Source organism: Alnus glutinosa, chromosome 1 (genome assembly GCF_958979055.1).
Source record: "Alnus glutinosa chromosome 1, dhAlnGlut1.1, whole genome shotgun sequence".
Taxonomy (NCBI): Eukaryota; Viridiplantae; Streptophyta; class Magnoliopsida; order Fagales; family Betulaceae; genus Alnus; species Alnus glutinosa.
The window spans coordinates 24540331-24558929 of NC_084886.1; the positions used below are offsets into that span (position 1 = coordinate 24540331).

The 18599-nt window shown below is 37.7% G+C and overlaps 1 protein-coding gene across 1 annotated transcript; it reads left to right on the top strand.

Annotated features, from left to right (window-relative positions):
- Positions 1 to 5174: 5174 nt before the first annotated feature.
- On the top strand, positions 5175 to 13976 carry LOC133877719 (histidine kinase 4). The gene is made up of 11 exons (XM_062316104.1): positions 5175 to 6381; positions 6585 to 6818; positions 7196 to 7365; positions 7842 to 8060; positions 8155 to 8341; positions 8432 to 8483; positions 8595 to 8824; positions 9152 to 9250; positions 9482 to 10197; positions 11333 to 11836; positions 13284 to 13976. The coding sequence occupies exons 1-11, from the start codon at positions 6040 to 6042 to the stop codon at positions 13543 to 13545; spliced, it is 3015 nt and encodes a 1004-aa protein (XP_062172088.1). The 5' UTR covers positions 5175 to 6039; the 3' UTR covers positions 13546 to 13976.
- Positions 13977 to 18599: the final 4623 nt, after the last annotated feature.

Genomic DNA, 18599 nt, shown 5'->3' on the forward strand with positions numbered 1-18599 from the left:
AAGGATTGAGTGAAATCAATGCCCTACACTTTCCTTATTCTTAGACTTTTCATTTTTACTTGTTTAGCTTAGTGTTAGAACAAAACAAATCATCTTTTTCATAATTAAATTAGGTAACGTTTTAGGTACTTCATCAATTAAACAACCTTCCAATCCTTGTGGTACGATACCCTCCTTAGTACTATACTACAAAGTCTCGTACTATTGCGAGTGGTTAAAAATATTAAAATCCACGTAGTTGTGAAAACCGATTAAGTGTAAAACCAAATTCCTATTTTTAAATCATCGGTTGGATCGCTACCACTTAATATAATTTTCTATTTAAATATTATCTCCTATTTTTGCTTGAACATTATCACGACATATAAAATTGGTCAAATTACATTTTATTACTAATATTTCACGTGGACTTTATCACGACATTTATTGAAGCTTGTAAACATATTTTATTATTAAAACGATTCTCATAATAACATAATATTCTTTTTATCGCTTTTGATCTCTAAATAACATAATGTCGTTTGGACAGTATAATGGCATATAAAATGGATTAATTATAATGCCACATATTTGATGCGGGCATTATAATAGCATTTATAAATAATAACCAAAATACCCATTTCAGTTAAAATGGCATTATAAAAGGTTTAACATTAAAAATCATATATATTTATTTTTATATCAAATAAACATAATAACTTACCAAATATAAATAATGAACTTTATGTTTCAAAACAAGTGAATAGAATAATAACTATATTTTATTCTTATAAAATTCGAGCAGAATAACGACATTAGTATTAATAATGCCTGAAAATACTTTAAAATATTTGAGCGGCATAACGACGCTTTTGTAAAATATTGACTTTTCATTTGGGCATCACAACGACGTGTTTTATAAATTATTACTCCGCTTTGAAAAGCTCTATTTAAAACATCACTTAAAACTTTAGATAACTTATAATAAAACTCATAAAATCACAAATATTAAAGCAACACTTTATTTAAAAACCAAGTATCCTTTCCTTATCCTTTTATCCATTATTTCTTTCCTTTCATCAATTAGTTACACACACACACACACACACACACACACACACACACACACACACATATATATATATATATATAGAGAGAGAGAGATGGAAATTCTGCTGTGTAATCTTTCTAAGAACAGTATTAAGTTGCTATCCAGAGAGATGAGGAGAGGGAGAAGGAGTTTTTGTAGAATTTCTGTAGAGAGAAGAAGAGAAGAATGCGTGAAAGTGAAGAGGGGAGCTTTCCTTTTATAGAACCCATGAACAGATTGGATCCAATTGGGCTAAAACTGATCCAATGGCTGAGGTCATGCTTGGGTAGCAAGTTGATGTGTTGGAGGGGATGAATCACGCAGGTGGAAGAAGGTTGTCAGCTTGGTAAAAATATCTCTTATCTTTAACAAACTAACACTTAGTTTCTAACTTGATAGCTAACTTGAACTGAACTGGCCGAGTTTTTCCTCATTATTTTTAAACATGTGGGCTAGGCTAGGCTTATTTGTGAGAGCTGGGTTGCCAAAACAAGCCCATTAATTATTCATGCTAAATTTTTGTCCAAATCAGAGGTAGTATTTTTCGCAGGTGTTTTCACGCCTCAAATGGAGTCCAAAAATTGTAAAATTCCGAGGGTAGCTAGAGAACTTCGAGATGAGCATTCTGGCTTTTGAATCGACCAAAACAGAATTCGTTTGACCATATTTTCGTTATTATAAAGTTTAACGTCCGTTTGAACTTTTATTGAACTTTTATTAAACTAAAACTATAAACGCTTCTTAATAAATGAATATTTATTTTTATAAATATTCATATTTATTATTTTGTCTTATTATTATGTCATAAATTATATTTTAAGATATTTTATTTAATATTTTAAAATACGAGGTGTTACACTAGCGGGGAGCTGGAGCAGAGGTAAGCAAGGAGCTTGTTGTCATACAGTAGTGATCTCCTAAGTTTGGTTGTCATGAAGTAGTTTTACCTTTGAGGTGATCAAAGAATTTTCATTACGTAACCAAAATCTGTGTTAATCTTGTGGTTATGATGTTTATGTTGTTTTCGTTTTAATAATTTTAAATTGTGGTTGGTTATATTATTGCTTATGTGGTTGTGTTGGGGTTGTATTGTAATGACAGTTTTTTATTTTTTTTTTTGGTCCTGAGGAATGATTGTGTCTCGAGTGTCCAGCAGGTGCATTTTGAATCTTTTGCCAAAACCTTATACAGTAGGTTTATTTTCAAACTCATATATTAACAATTTGATCAAATAAAAAACCTAAAGAAAGTGGAATTCTTAATCCTATCCGCTTTGAGAGACTTTCAGTGAAGTGCCTAATTGACTCTACATGTCAAATTGGAAAAGCTTGAAGTACAATGTCGAAGGGCATTGATGTACAAATAGACTTAAAGCAATAGGCTGAGTTAATTATCAATATTCATGTAAGGACAATTATATGAAAAGAGATACAAAAGTCATTCTTGACTACATGAATGATAAAAGTGGGTACTTTCTTGTTTGTAAGTAAGGGTAGTCTAAAATGATTACCATGGGTTTATTACCATGGGTACTTTCTTGTTTGTAAGTAAGGGTAGTCTAAAAGTACTTACAAAAAAAAAAAGAAATTTTTTTTTTTTTTTTTTTTTTTTTTTTCAAAGAGTATTCTTAAATACTAAAACTTATGAGTACAATCAACATTAATATGATTAATGTTCAAAAACTTTGAGCTCGCTTAACTTTTAACATTTTCTTTAATAATAATAATAATAAAACTTTTAACATTTTCTAGTGAAAAGTAACTTAATGCCTATATCCTCAAGTAATTTAATGCCTTCCCCTCCCGACTTGTGGTGGTTGGATTGTTGTTGTTGTGGTGTGGCCTCTTTTTGGTAGCTCTGATTCAATCTCTCTTGATGTTTGTTTTCGTTACCTCAGTTCTTACAAGGGTTTGGGAAGGATTGTTCCTTCTGAAGCCCTTTGCTTTGCATGTGATTGCAGTCCTTTTGTGTCTGCTTTTGTCCTCTTAATGGAATGGGTCATTTATTTAATCCATTCATGTTGATTAAATTGCTTTTCTGTATCCGCCCCTTGTTCGAGTTGTTTATAGGTTGTTGTTTGGGTTGCTTACCTTTTTTGTGTTTTATCCCGATGTAATTCCCGTTTCCTCTCATCCATATTGAATAATAAAAAAAAAAAATCCCTAAGCCTTGGGTTTGGCTATCTCTAATTTGTTTAAAGGGGTGGCTGAGCTTTCAACTTTTTATTTATTATTTATTATTATTTTTTTAATTTTTAATTTGGATATATATATATTTTGTTATGGGTAATATGTAGGAGTGAACAAATCTCCGCAAAACCTGCCCGCTCCGTAGAAACCGCCCGCCTCGCAGAAACCACTCCAACCCGCCCCGCAGAGCCCAAAACTCGCACCCATGGTGCGGGCCACGGGGCTTTTTTTTGGCCCCCCGCGCGGTGTGGGGCGGGAAAAAAAAAATTCAATCCCGGTCCCTCCGCCCCATGCTCAGCCCTAATAATATGGATCATAATTTGACTAGTGTTAACATAGCATTTGACAATTTATATTAAAAACGTGGATGTAAGTTGGGAGTAACTGAGTAAGAATATATTTGTAATTTTTCATACTACAGTGAGTTTTTAATAAATTTTTATATTATAAGGAGTTTATTACAAATTGGTGTAGCAACACGACTAATTTTACGTTTTTTTTCCTTAATAATAATAAAAGAACAAAAAGTCATCTTGATTAATTAATTACTCATAGCAATAGTCAAATAATTTTGTGAGGGTATTTTAGTATTCGGGTGAAGAAAACAGGGGTAAAGAGGTAAATGAGGTGGGAATGAGATCTGCGCCTTGTCCCCGTGTCATTGTCGCCAAGATTTGCGATCGCGATCTCAACCCTCCCCCCACCCATTCCCAGTCCAAACCCCCTTCTTTCTCTCTCTTACAAGCTGAGAGAGCACATATAAAAGAACGAAAGAAAGGGCTACAATTTTTTTTAAAAAACAACCAACAAATAACAAAGAAACCCAGATGAGAGAGAAAATTAAAAAAAAAATGTTGGGAGAAATTATTTTTAACTGATCAACCACAATAGGCTTTTTTTTTTTTTCTTTTTTTTCTTTTTTTTTTTTCTCTCTCTAATCATGGTATCCTCAACCCTTTAACTTTGATGTATCTCTTACGCTAAACGACTGACCCACTCAAAAGTAGTAGTTGAACTTTCTGAGCGTAGTGACTGACTGTCAAGACCAATGACTAATATTCCTGTGCTCTATGAGAACTGCCACTATCCACATGTGACGCTTGGATCGCAAGGTATGCTTAAGTGGCTAGTTCAAAAAGAGAGGTAGCACCAGGCAAATCTAAAACTTGTGACCTTATAAGTATCACACCCTAGAAGCCTCAAGCCTTAACCGCTTGTCCGCCCTCTTAGGGTTAATCTTTTGATTTTTGGCAGCTCTTTGTTTCGTTAGAAGCTAAAACAAAATTATGAATAGTATTATTTAGAATATTGTTATACAATCGTGGTTCAACTTAATAATTTAACAGCTAAAATCAGTAAAAGCATGTAAAATATTATCACATTATCTCAATTTTAAAATAATTATATTGTAGTCTACTAAATAGCTTAATTAAAAGCAATATTTTTCATTTGAAGCTCTTTTTCCTTTTACAAGTCGGACCCATCAGACGAATCGCATAAAAAAGAAAAGAAAAAAAAAATGGTTTGACCTATTCGAAGCGTAGAACCATGATAGTGGTTCAATTATAGGCCCCAATGGTTTTTGGGTCACGAAATGGGAGAAGGAGAGAGAGAGAGAGAGAGAGAGAGAGAGGAGACAGAGTGTGTTGTGAAAATAGTAGATTATTATAAAGAAGAAGCCAGAGGGACAGAGAGAGGACTTTATAGAGAGAGAGAGAGGACGAGGAGACAAGAGCGTATCTTGGAAAATCCTAAAAATTCGATTTAGTTTTTCTCCGTGTTACTTTAAAAAGCATAGGACAAAGTAAATAAACCCCCCCCCCCCCCATGAAATAAATCTAACTATTAAAAGAAAAAAAGAAAAAAGAAGTCTTTTCCCATTTGTTCATTCATTGTACCACACCACACACCCTCCTCTGCCAAGCTACTAGCTCTACAGGTAAAAAAACATTATTATTGTTTCTTTCAACAACCCACTCTCTCTCTCTCTCTCTCTCTCTCTGAGAGTTTCTCACATTCTCTCTCTTTGTTTCTGGGCTGTTTGCGCTTCGCTGTTTGTTTTGTGTGAGTGTGTCTGTGTTCTTTGGGGGTCAATCTGCGGCATTTGATTGATTATTCTAAGGAAGAAAACCAGTGAACGTGCTCTTCTTTGTCCGGACGCCTCAACTAAAACTTCACGCTTTTTGGTTGGAGTTTGGAGAGAACATTTTATTATTAAGCGAGTTTACACTCTGTATTTTTCTATTCCCATTTCTTTTTTAATCATTCAAAGCCTTCAGACAGACAGGAACAGACCCCCTTTGACAGAGAGACACTGAGAGAGGCTGGTCTTTGGAATTTGAGCTTTTTTTTTTCTTTCTTCTTCTCCTCCTTTTGAGAGCCATGCTTGTCTCTTGGAACTGAGTACTTCTCTTTTAAAATTCTGGGTATCTCTGACCTCCTCTCTTTCTAGATTTTAGCCTACAAATGGCTCTCCACTGAGAGAGAGAGAGAGAGAGAGGGAGAGAGAATTTTGTGCAATTGTTCAATATTCCTCTGTTTTGGTTGTGGGTGTACTTATGCTCTTTTGGGAGGTTTAAATCACGCAAAACAATGCTATAATGCTAAATTTACTTGGACTTCTTCGGTACCCTTTTTCTTTGCATGCCAGAAAAAAAGTGTCTGAAAAGATTGCCAGTAATTTATATATGTGTATGCATTACTTGGGGGCTTTTTTAGCTTAGATATGAACTGGGTCGTAGTAGAGAAACAAGAAGAAGAAGAAGAAATTTTTTAGTGCTGATGGGTCTGAAGATGCAGCAGAGCCACCACCACTCAGTGGCAGTGAGGTTTAATGAGCAAATGGGTACCAAAAGAGGGTACACATTCATTCAGGCCAACAGGGATTGGCTCCCAAAGTTTCTTCTGCTTTGGGTCATGGTTATGGCATTCTTGAGCATGATGATCTACAATAGTATGGATGCTGATAACAAAGTGAGGAGGAAGGAGATTCTGGGAAGCATGTGTGATCAGAGAGCTAGGATGTTGCAAGATCAGTTTAGTGTTAGCGTTAATCATGTGCACGCCCTCGCCATCCTCGTTTCCACCTTCCACTACTACAAGAACCCTTCAGCAATTGATCAGGTTTGTTCTTCTTCTTTTGCTTGAATTTCGATCTATAATTTTTAGGCTTTGTTTGGCTGCCAGGACATTTTCTGCCGTTTTTTTTTTCCTGTAGAAACAAAGATGCTCTTTAAATTGAGCCAAATAAATGTGTTGCTTTTGCATATAATCTGATTGCTATTAAATGCAGTTGATTTTATAGTTTTAATTTCGATAAAATGCAGGAAACTTTTGCCGAGTACACAGGTATAACCGCTTTTGAGCGGCCATTACTGAGTGGGGTAGCCTATGCACAGAGAGTAGTTAATTCAGAGAGGGAAAGTTTCGAGAGACAACATGGTTGGATAATAAAGACGATGGAGAGGGAGCCTTCACCGGTGCGAGATGAGTACGCACCCGTTATATTCACTCAGGAAAGCCTCTCTTACCTTGAATCACTTGACATGATGTCAGGAGAGGTAAACTATAAAATTTGGAATTCACTTCGTTTCTCTTGCTTACATTTGATGATTTCCGGTAATATACAAATTGGTTCATGAGGCCTGCAATGTTTTGTATGTGTCATTAAACAACCACTGATCTCAATAAGCTTAAGGTTTAAGCTTATGAGAATGGGTAAATTTAATCATTTAATTAATACACTAACACTCTACCCAACAAGTAAGGCTAACACGTGGAATATTTAATTGAAATGGAGTAAATTATGGAGTTAAGGTTTGAATTCATGACCTCTGTATCTTATACCATGTTAAATCACCACTTAGCTTAAAAGTTTAAGCTTATGGGAATGGGTAAATTTAATTATTAAATTAATATTCTAACATGCGTGATGTAGGAAGATCGAGAAAACATTTTGAGGGCGAGGGCTACTGGGAAAGCTGTTTTGACAAGTCCCTTCAGGCTACTGGGCTCTCATCATCTTGGTGTTGTGCTGACATTCCCCGTTTACAAATCCAAGCTCTCTTTAAACCCAGCAGTGCAAGAGGTCATTGAAGCAACTGCAGGGTAAGTCCTCAGAGTTTGCCCTTGTGATTTGAATACTAAGCGTATCTTTGAAACGCTTGTCGTTGGTTTTTTGTGTGTCGGCATGTACAGTTTATGAACAGATTAAGTCTAGAATGGAGATTAACAGGTAGACTGGAAGACTAAGCTAAACTGGTTGTGGGAAGGATAGGAATGACATTCTTTTTGCTGGAGCTTTAATGAGACACCGAAACCTACGTCATCCAATCCTACTCCACCGAATTTGTCAGCTATGAAGTTTATCCTTTTCTCCATGTGCTTTGTGCATATGAGTTCCTGGTTTATTTTCATAAACTGAAGTTCAGTTGGTTTCCCTTAGAGTATGTTGTGATGGTCTTATACTAAATTAGAAATTAGAAGTCCTGGCTTTCATTTCTTCTTCTCATAATGTTTGAGCAAAGTGTTAATGTGTAAGTTCTAGATGCCTTTATGTTAATGAAATTTCTGATTTTGAGCAGATATGTTGGTGGAGCCTTTGATGTTGAGTCCCTTGTGGAGAATTTACTTGGCCAACTTGCTGGGAATCAGGCAATTTTAGTGAATGTGTATGATGTCACCAACTCCTCTGATCCCCTAATCATGTATGGTCACCAATATCAAGACAGTGACTTGTCTCTTTTTCATGAAAGCAAGCTTGATTTTGGGGATCCTTTTAGGAAGCATCAAATGATATGTAGGTAAGGGCATCCAGTAATTGATCATAGTTTCAGAAGACAGATGGAAGAGTTCCATGGTTTTCGTCTCATAAATGCTCTTTTGGATTTTAAGCAGATATCATCAGAAGGCACCCATGTCATGGACAGCACTCACCACCGCGTTCTTGTTCTTTGTGATCGGTTTACTGGTAGGTTATATCTTATATGGCGCAGGAATTCACATTGTTAAAGTTGAGGATGATTTCCATGAAATGCAAGAACTGAAAGTTCGAGCAGAAGCTGCAGATGTTGCTAAATCCCAGGTACTCTTCTTGGTGTTTTTATAAAGCATACTTCAACTCAATATCCAAACTTCCACCTTTTAATTTGAGTATTATTTGTGATCTATCCAGTTTCTAGCGACTGTTTCTCATGAAATTAGAACACCCATGAATGGCATCCTTGGTATGTTAGAAGTCTCTTTAATTTTTTTCTTCTCATATGATAGTATTATGTTTTCTATACTTGAAAACTTACTAATGAGTGATAAAAGTTTTATTATTTACATAATTGCAGGAATGCTTGCTCTGCTTCTAGATACAGAATTAAGTTCGACTCAGAGGGATTATGCTCAAACTGCTCAAGCCTGTGGGAAGGCACTGATAGCATTGATTAATGAAGTGCTTGATCGGGCAAAAATAGATGCCGGCAAGTTAGAGCTGGAAGCAGTCCCATTTGTCCTCAGATCCATACTGGATGATGTCCTCTCTTTATTTTCTGAGAAGTCTAGACACAAGGGCATTGAGGTAAGTCCACTAGTGAGTCAGTTTATTCATTATCTTTTTGTTGGCTGATGTGGTTACCTGACCTGGTGTAAGAGGTGATGAAAATCCTTCATTTTTCTTAATCATTATTACACATAATTCTTGTAGATTATGAATATAAGCCACAATTTATTCTGTTCTTCTTGTGTTTAAACTTACTCTCTCTCTCTTTCTTTTCTTTTTTTTTTCCTTTTTTTTTCCATTCACCTTGCTGGGGGTTATGATACAAATTGATGGCATTGTTCATGATGCGTTTTCAAATTCTCCAATCCTCTCAACTTGGATACATAACCAATTGGGGAAGTGAAGCTGGCAGTTTTTGTTTCCGATAAAGTTCCTGAAATTGTTATGGGGGATCCTGGGAGGTTCAGACAGATTGTTACAAATCTTGTAGGAAACTCTGTTAAAGTAAGTGGATCATTGAAGCTCTATTATGAAATTCTTACTACTCAAATTTATTAAATTTATATTGTTAATTTTTACCTTGATTAATAATTTGTTGTACTGGTGGAGTTTTATGGTTTCTGCCCCCAATCAGAACTTTGCATTGTTTGATTTCGTTTTCAACCACTGAATCCACTTTTTTCTTTGCAAACGTACTTGATATGGTTGATAATAATTATATTGAGCATGTGGCAGTTCACAGAACGAGGACATATATTTGTTAAAGTCCATCTAGCTGAACACGCAATGGCCATGGTAAATGCAAAAGCTGAAACTTGCTTAAATGGAGGATCTGATAGAAGTATATTTTTATCTGGTGGCCGTGAGATTAAAACCTTAAGCGGTTGTGAAGTTGCTGATGAGCGGAACAGCTGGGATATCTTTAAGCATCTAGTTGCTGATGAAGAACTCCGTTCTGAAGCTTCACATACCATGATGAACACTAATGAAGCTTCTGAACATATCACTTTGATGGTATGTGTGGAGGATACAGGAATTGGGATTCCGTTATGCGCCCAGGATCGGGTATTCATGCCGTTCATGCAGGCAGATAGCTCAACGTCTAGACATTATGGAGGAACTGGTATAGGCTTGAGCATTAGTAAGTGTCTAGTAGAGCTAATGGGTGGTCAGATAAATTTCATAAGCCGACCTCAGGTTGGCAGTACATTTTCATTCACTGCTGTTTTTGGGAGGTGTAAGAAGAATGCACTTGGTGGTATGAAAAAACCTAATTCTGAAGATTTGCCTTCTGGTTTTAGAGGATTAAAAGCATTAGTAGTTGATGAGAAACCAGTTAGAGCTGCTGTAACCAGATACCATTTAAAGAGACTAGGTATCCTGGTTGAAGTTGCTAGTAGCTTCAAGATTGCAGCTGCTATGACCGGGAAAAATGGTTCTCTTACATCTCGGTAATTTCTCTTTTTTCTGATTCTTTTTCTTAACACCCTGTGGCATTTTTATTTTCAGATGTTATAAACTTCATCTCAATCGCAAAGCCTTGGGAGTGATAACATTGTTTGTTGCCACAACCCTGTGGTTTCAGAAGGAAAAGTCGTGTTAATTCACTATCCTTCATTTTGTCTTCTAGTAGATTTCCAATTGACCAAGATCCTTCAAATTGTTTTGGGAAAAATCAAAATTAGATTGATTTTCGACAATTAGGTCCTTGGGTTTTACTTACATTTCAAATCGATTCTTCCATCAATTTGTCGTCTGAATATTTAACAGCTTATCTGCCATGTGGTTAGTTTGCCATGTCACACCTATTAACATATCACCACTTGGCCACTGGGGGAGGTGGCCTGAGCCACCCCTTCAAAATCACCATGGGGATGGTCCAGCCACCCCCTAGGTGAAGGGGTGGCTTGGGCAGTCCCAACCTCCCTAGGGTCAGCTAGGCGGGTGGCCAGACCACCCCTACCCCTTTCCTCTTTCTTATTGTTCTTTTTTTCTTTTTGTGCATGATGTGGCAGATCGGTGCCACATGTCGACGTATTAATGGATGTCATGGTAGATAAGCCTTTAAATATTTGGATGGCAGGTTGACAGAAGGATCAATTTGAAACGTAGATAAAACTTAAGAACCTAATTGTTGAAATTAAGAATCTAGGGACTGAATTCAAATCGCAAGAAAACTTAGGACTAATTTTAATTTTTTCCAATTTTTTAGGTGTTCTTGCAGCACCAGCAATTGATTGCAATGGAGTAGGCTCTTGAACACTAACAGAAAAGGAAAAAAAAGAAAAAAGAAATTTCGTACACTAAACATTGCAAGAGCATGACATTATCTGTGTTTATATACATAGACCAAAGAACACCAGATTTGAGTAAATGTATTTACTAAATTTCCAAGATTGCGCTTTTGTAATGAACCAGCAACCATATTGGAAAAGGAATGCCAATTGTGTTCATGCGTAACAACTCCTTTAAGTTTTTATGAGCAACACCCTTTAAATTTGGACTCCTGAGAAACCCCAATGTTTCAATATATTGAAATTATAAGATTTAGCTTGCTGAGTAAAACTACTTTATTTACTATGACAGAAACTTCCAGCCAGATTTAGTTCTAGTTGAGAAGGATTCATGGATGTCTGGTGAGGAAGGTGGTTTGAATGTTTGGTTATTGGACTGGACACAGAATGGGCATATTTTTCAGTTGCCTAAGATGATTCTTCTCGCAACCAATATCGATAAAGCTGAATTTGATAAAGCAAAGGCAGCAGGTTTTGCAGATACTGTGATCATGAAACCTATGAGGGCAAGTATGGTTGCTGCATGTCTTCAACAGGTGCTGGGGATAGGGAAGAAGAGGCAGCAGGAGAAAGACATGCCTAATGGATCTTCTTTCCTTCAGAGCCTGCTTTGTGGCAAGAAAATTTTAGTGGTTGATGACAATAGGGTTAACCGCAGAGTTGCTGCAGGTGCACTAAAGAAGTTTGGAGCTGATGTAGAGTGCACTGAGAGTGGCAAAGCTGCACTGGCACTGCTTCAACTACCACATAATTTTGATGCCTGCTTCATGGACATTCAGATGCCAGAAATGGATGGGTATGTATTTAAATTCTTGAATGCAATCAAAATATTCAGTTACTCATTGATGACTTAGCCTTTACAGATCATTTGGTGAGTCCTTGTTACAAAAAGTATAAAAGCATTGTGATGAACTTTTCAGGTATTTTTGATATAATGGTAGCTACATAATCATAACTTATAATTTGTCCGGTTGTTGTATCATATGCTGTATATGTGCAAGCATTTATCTAATCACTATTTTATAGTGGTTGTCTTAATGTTTCATTCGAATATGTATCACTCTAAATAGTAGTTCCACTGATGTAATTCTCCTCTGATGCTGTCTACTTGGTTGGGAAATTGCCTAAAACCCTGCCTGAGAGCACGAAGATGGAGGTTACTAATCGTAACCTATGTATCTTTTGGGGGCTGAGGCTTGAGTGGGAGTTGCTCAACTTTGCCCTATGTTTTGGGAGATAAGCCACAATTTTGAATTATATATTAATTGTTTGTTTTTAGGGGCAGGAGTGTTTGTGGATGGGATCAACTGATCTGATGTGTTATGTTATAACAAGAATTTAACCAATCTATTGCACATGATCACGGTCAACTTTGAATTGATAAATAGAGACTGATTGGTATTACACAGGTACCATTCGGTATGAACCACACTGAGAGTTTAAAATATCGAAATTAATCTTTATTTCCTAATATTCCCAAGGAATCATCTATTTAACCTGAATTCGGGACAACAACAATCAGTCAAACCTTTTTGACAGAAAACTAAGGCTATAATGATTAGTGTCTCAAACTCATATTTGAAACCCAGGGAAAGATCATAGAAGACTGAAAATGGTGCTGGTGAGTAGATAATCTGATGAGTTGAAATTTATAGAAGATAAAGGTGCTTTAACTTAACATTCGGTTCTCTATTTCTTATTGTTTAATCTTCTATCCAAACCTGCATACAACTAAATTTCGGATTGATAATGATATTTTGATTTTTTTTTTTTTTTTTATTATTATTAGTTTTAAATGTCTAAAGCTATTGTGTCAAACTCATATTACAACCCAAGCATGATCATATAATACTGAAAAAAATGCAGGTGAGCATATATCCTTGTATAAGTAACTTTATGCATCCAAGCCCCAGCTAGTTGGGACAAGGAACTTAAAATCTTTTCCAGTTTTAAATTATTCAGTTCAAACTATGATGCTGATATTAAGGTGGCTTTAGCAACTCAACTTGTATTAAGTTGCAACTAATTCTGGTATGGTTACTCTTCAAATGAACATTTTGACTTTCTTTATACTTGTGTTCATTTGGTGACTAAATTTTAAGCTGTGCAGAAATAAAATATTTTGGCATTGAAACCCACTTGGCAGGCAAATGTTGAGCCATTCGAAGGATATAAATCTTATGAAGTACAATTTATCGGTACACTGAACATAACAGAGGCGTAAATATTTCCTGTAATTGCAGGTTTGAGGCAACCCGTCGAATACGTGTAATGGAGAGCAAGGCAAATGAGCAAATGAATGGTGGAGCCACAACAGATGGAGCTATTAGAAAGAGAGAGTGGCATGTGCCAATATTAGCCATGACAGCTGATGTTATTCATGCAACGTATGATGAGTGCCTGAAATGTGGGATGGATGGATACGTCTCAAAGCCCTTTGAGGAAGAGAATCTTTACCAGGCGGTTGCCAAGTTTTTCAAATCCAAGCCCATCTCTGACTCATAACAAGATCTTCCCTAATATGAACCAGGCAAACCTAAAGCGCCAACATTTTTAGCAGGATGAAAGGTACCAGCAATTTTAATACTGCTGGTGTATTTCGTTTTCCTGCAGATTGACTTTGGAAAATTCTCAACCGACAGTGTTTACAGGTTCAGCCAATTATTTCTAGCCATGTTCAATTTGACATGATTAGATTTCTAGCGCATGTATACTGCTACAAAATTCTCTATTCCCCACACTTGTATTTATAGATCCTTAGACGGGGAAGGAGCCAAATTGTGTAAATCATATATTTTTGTATGCTTTCCCTGCAACTTTCTTTGGCTAAGGGGCCTCAATACCTTGATTTGTATAATTCTCTTGTAGAAGACTCTGGCCAACGAACATTTTGTATGTTGAGAAAGGAAAAAACAAAAAAAAATTGTTATGATGAACCCAGATCTTAGACTAAAATGTCCTGTTTGAAAACTCTTTTATTATTTGTTTTTTGTTTTTTGTTTTTTTTTTTAACAGAAACGATTCAATCTTCATTAATTATCTCAAAAACTGATCCCAAAAACAACTTAGGATCTAGGGACTCCTTGTTCCCTAGTTACAATTTCAACAGTACTCTTTGGAACATCCTCCAGCCAAACTGCATCAATATAATTTGCAGCTGCCTCTTTGGCTAGGACATGGGCTGCTGTGTTCTGCTCTCTAGATACATGAACAAAACTAGTGGATCTAAATCCTTCAACTCCTGCTGGATGCCTTATATAAAATGGCCACTTCGTGAAAAAAGTGGAGGTTCGGAATTGGCCTCTCTTATAACCCGTAAGGCATCTCCTTGAAAAACCACATTAAAAAATCCCACATCTTTGCTAAAACTTACCGCACAAGATGTTGCCATTGCTTCAGCAGTATGTGGATCGGTCATTATCTTCTGTGTCAAACATCTTGCTCCCAGAAAATTACCTACACTGTCCCGGGCAATAATCCCCAAGCCTATGCATCCTTCCTTCTTATTGAGAGATGCATCCCAATTCACCTTTATAACCCCCTTGGGAGGGGGCAGCCAACCAGTCATGCAGGTATACCGTTCAACCTCATCCGTTTGAGTGGGCTGCATCTCAATCTTTGTACACCTTTTGAACTCTTCCAGTAATGTTGCCGCCTCTGCATATACATTGTTTGGGTGGGTAAACACCCTTTCAAAAATCAATGCATTCCTTCTTAGCTAATTCCTGCGGGCAAGAACTGCCAATAGATCTAGCTCCTCATTGGTGAACCGAGCCAAGCAGCACTCAAATATCTGCATAAAAGACGTTCCTGCATAACAACATTTTTGGAAAATAGATGAGCCACCACCCCATACATCCTGTGCAGCTGGACATAGCCACAGTGCATGTACAATTGTTTCCTCTTCTTTACAGCAGCAGGGGCAAATTCCATCTTCCACCACTCTTCTTTTAACTAGATTCATCCTTGTGGGAAGGATATTTTTGCATGCATGCCATAGGAAAAGTTTGACAGGATTCGGAACATTCAGATTCCATATTGCTTCCCCCATCCTGATTCTTCTCTACCTTGGAACATTGGCCCCTAGCTCTTTCTTGTAACTCCATCCCCAAGTGGTAAGCACTGCGTACTAAAAAATCCAATTAGTTGTTCCACTCCAAATCAGTCGATCATGTGGCAAAGTCAGACTCGGGAATATTGGCCCCTAGACTCCTGATCAATCGATGATGCCACCTTTGTATTTCCTGGCAGGACTCCTTGTGGATTGGACAGAAAATGAAGTGGGAGTGGGCAGCCACCTATCATCCCATACATTTATACAGTTGCCATTTCCCACCCTCCATAATAAACCTTGTTGCAGCAACTCTCAAGAGAAAAAAAATGCTTCTCCAAGCAAAGGAAGGATGATTTCCTAGAGAAGCTTCCAAAAATGAGGTATGAGGGAAATACTTAGCTTTGATAATCTGGCCAGTGAGAGAGGAAGGGTTCTGTACAAGACGCCACCCTTGCTTTGCCAGAAGTGCCTTGTTGAAAGATAAAAGGTCCCTAAAATCGAACCATCCCCACCAAAATTGTTGCAACAAACTATTCAGCTCCTTGCAAAGAGAAACTGGAAGTAAGAAAACACTCATGCTGTAGGTGGGGATTGCCTGGACCACTGCCTTCAGTAGGACTTCTTTGCCAGCTTGGGAGAGGAACTTAACTTTTCAGTTGCTGAGTTTCTACCCTAGTCTTTCTTTGATATTGGTAAATGCTTGGTTTTTGGACTGGCAACCTAGAGCTAGCAGCCCAAGATAAGTATCGAATTTGTGAGCCTCAATCAATCCAGATAATCTAAGAATTTCTTGTCTTCTATCTTGGCTAGTGTTGCAGCTGAAGAAAATTGAAGTCTTTTGCATATTGAGTTTTTGTCCTGACCCTGCTTCATATATCCCCAGAATTCTCAGGAGTCTACACCATTCTACTAAGTTTGACTTGTAGAAGAGCATGCTGTCATCTGCAAAAAAATAGATGGCTTAGACAGGGGCCCTTTGGGGAGGTAGGAACCCCTGTGATGTAGGAACCCATGTGATTACTCCTTTGTGCTCTTCTTGGGAGAGTAAAGAGCTGAGGGCCTCCGCACATAATAAGAATAGGTATGGTGAAATTGGATCCCCTTGGTGGATTCCCCTTGATGGCTGGATGTTACACACTGGATTGCCATTTACCACCACTAAGTATGAAACTGAACGCACACAGGTCATCACTAAGTGAATCCATCTGTCTGCAAAGCCCAGCCAATTCATTGCAGCCTCCAAGAATTCCCATTCAACTCGATCGTAGGCCTTACTCATGTCAAGTTTGATGCCCATATAACCTACCTTGCTCAACATACATGTATGCATAGAGTGCATAGTCTCATATGATACTAGAACATTGTTAGTGATCAATCTTCCTGGGATAAATGCACTTTGGGTAGAGGATATAATATCAAGCAACACCACTTTAAGTCTATTGGCTAATATTTTTGAGATAAGTTTATAAATAACATTACATAAACTTATTGGCCTAAAGTCAGTCACAGGGGAGGGTTTTTTTTCGAAACATGGGCTATATGAGTTTCATTGATAGTATCATCCAACACTCCCGAGTTGAGAAAGTGAAAAATGGTTGTACTTACCTCATTGTGTATAGTAGCCCAATTATGTTGAAAGAAAGAAGCTGGAAATCCATCAGGACCAGGGGCCTTCAAAGGTGGCATTTGGTTCAAAACAAAAGTTATCTCATCAATAGAGAACTCAGCTAACAATCTTTGGTTCATCACTCGGGTTACCTTCCTATCAAGAGCCTCCACACAAGCTGCAACCTCCAATTCTTCCCCTTCAGTAAATAGCTCCTGATAATATTGAACAAAAGCATTTTCTATATCCACCTGAGAAGTGCACTGCCTACCATCCTTATCCATGATCTTTACAGTTTGGTTCCTCCTGGTTTTCTGATTTGCACGTGCATGATAGAACTTGGTATTTTTGTCTCCGAACTTGAGCCAATTTTCTTTAGCTCGTTGTTTCCATTTTACTTCCTCCTGCTCCAATAGAAAGTGCAATTTGTCCTTAAGGATAGACTTTTCCTTCTGCTGTTCTGAGATATCATTGATTTAGAGAGAATGCAGCTTCTGTACAGTCTTCTGAATCTGTTGTTCCACTTGGTTTTCCTTCTTGCGCTCCCATTGTTGCAAAAGCCTTTGACACCCCTTTAACTTTCCATGTATGTTCTGCCAGTAATCCCCCACATTTGCTTTTGCTCACCAAGCTTGTTTGATAATCTCCCCATGGTCTTTGTGTTTTGTCTAGCTTGCTTCAAACTTGAAAGTCTTGCACTACCTCCATTGGATATCCTTTGTATTGGAAAATGATATTAATAAAGGATTATGATCTGAGCTACTTCGGGCTAGCACATTGACCTCTACAACATCAAACAGCATGCTCCAGTTGTTGTTAGCCACAGCTCTGTCCAATCTCTCCCTAGTAAAGTCCCTGCCACTCCTACCATTACTCCATGTATACTTAGGTCCACAGAAACCTAAGTCCATCAACTAGCAGTCTTCCAAGGCCCTTGGAAGTCAAGCATCTGACACATTGGCCGAATGGACAAACTTGATTTCTCGGAGGTAGAGAGAATTATTTCATTAAAATTCCTAATACAGAACCATGGATTCAGCGACAATCTAGACAAATACCTGAGCAGAGACCATGCTTCCGGCATCTTAACAGCTTCGATAAAAGCCTGTGAATTTCCATGGAGGCTCGTCATTGCTGTGTTCGATCATTGCATTTATGTGCCGTCTGTTGTAGTTTTGGACTTCAACCTTGATATCTAATTTCCATAGTAAGATGAGACACCCACTGCGCCCTTTGCGGTCCACAGCAAACATGTGATCAAAGCCAAGTTTTATTTTTAGAAAAGCAATCCTATTCTGCATCATTTTGATTTCCATGAGGAAAACCAACACGAGCTTCTTCTCCCTTACCAAATGGCAGAGGGTTCTAATTGTCCAGGGGTTCCCAAGCCCCCGGCAGTTCCAGGTCAAGAGATTCATGGTGATGGGCGAGGCTATTCCACAGACTCCGCCTTATCTCCCTGTTAGAGAGCTGTGTTTCCTCTGGACTTCCTGCCTTTCTTTGTAGCGTGACCTTTTTCTTCCAGTGACTCCTTCCTCTTCCCTTCATCTCCTCCAACCTGCTTTGAATCACCTTTAATGGAATATCATGCACTTGCTCTCTTCTTCCAAGTTGAGCAAGAGCCTGGTGATCTTCTATAATGTTCAATGGGAGGAGACTTTGCTTGGTTGGTTTCTGGATTGTTCTCTTGTGACACTTGTTTAGATGATGTTTCCTCCAAGAAAAGACTTATGCACAACAGTTGTGCAGGTTTATAGGGGTGGGACTCATGTGGTGTGACCCACCACATGGGTCCCATCCTGTGTCTACAATAATTACACAACTGTTGTGCACTAATAAGCTCTCGTTTCCTTCGGATGTGTTCAGACTACTTGTGGTTGAGAACTCAAGTGTAGCTGC

Bases quoted from the DNA above. Each gene is read 5' to 3' on its own strand.
- LOC133877719 (XM_062316104.1), top strand. From the start codon at position 6,040: ATGGGTCTGAAGATGCAGCAGAGCCACCACCACTCAGTGGCAGTGAGG. The intron at 6,819-7,195 runs GTAAACTATAAA...TGCGTGATGTAG, and splicing joins TTGACATGATGTCAGGAGAG to GAAGATCGAGAAAACATTTT. The intron at 9,251-9,481 runs GTAAGTGGATCA...AGCATGTGGCAG, and splicing joins TTGTAGGAAACTCTGTTAAA to TTCACAGAACGAGGACATAT.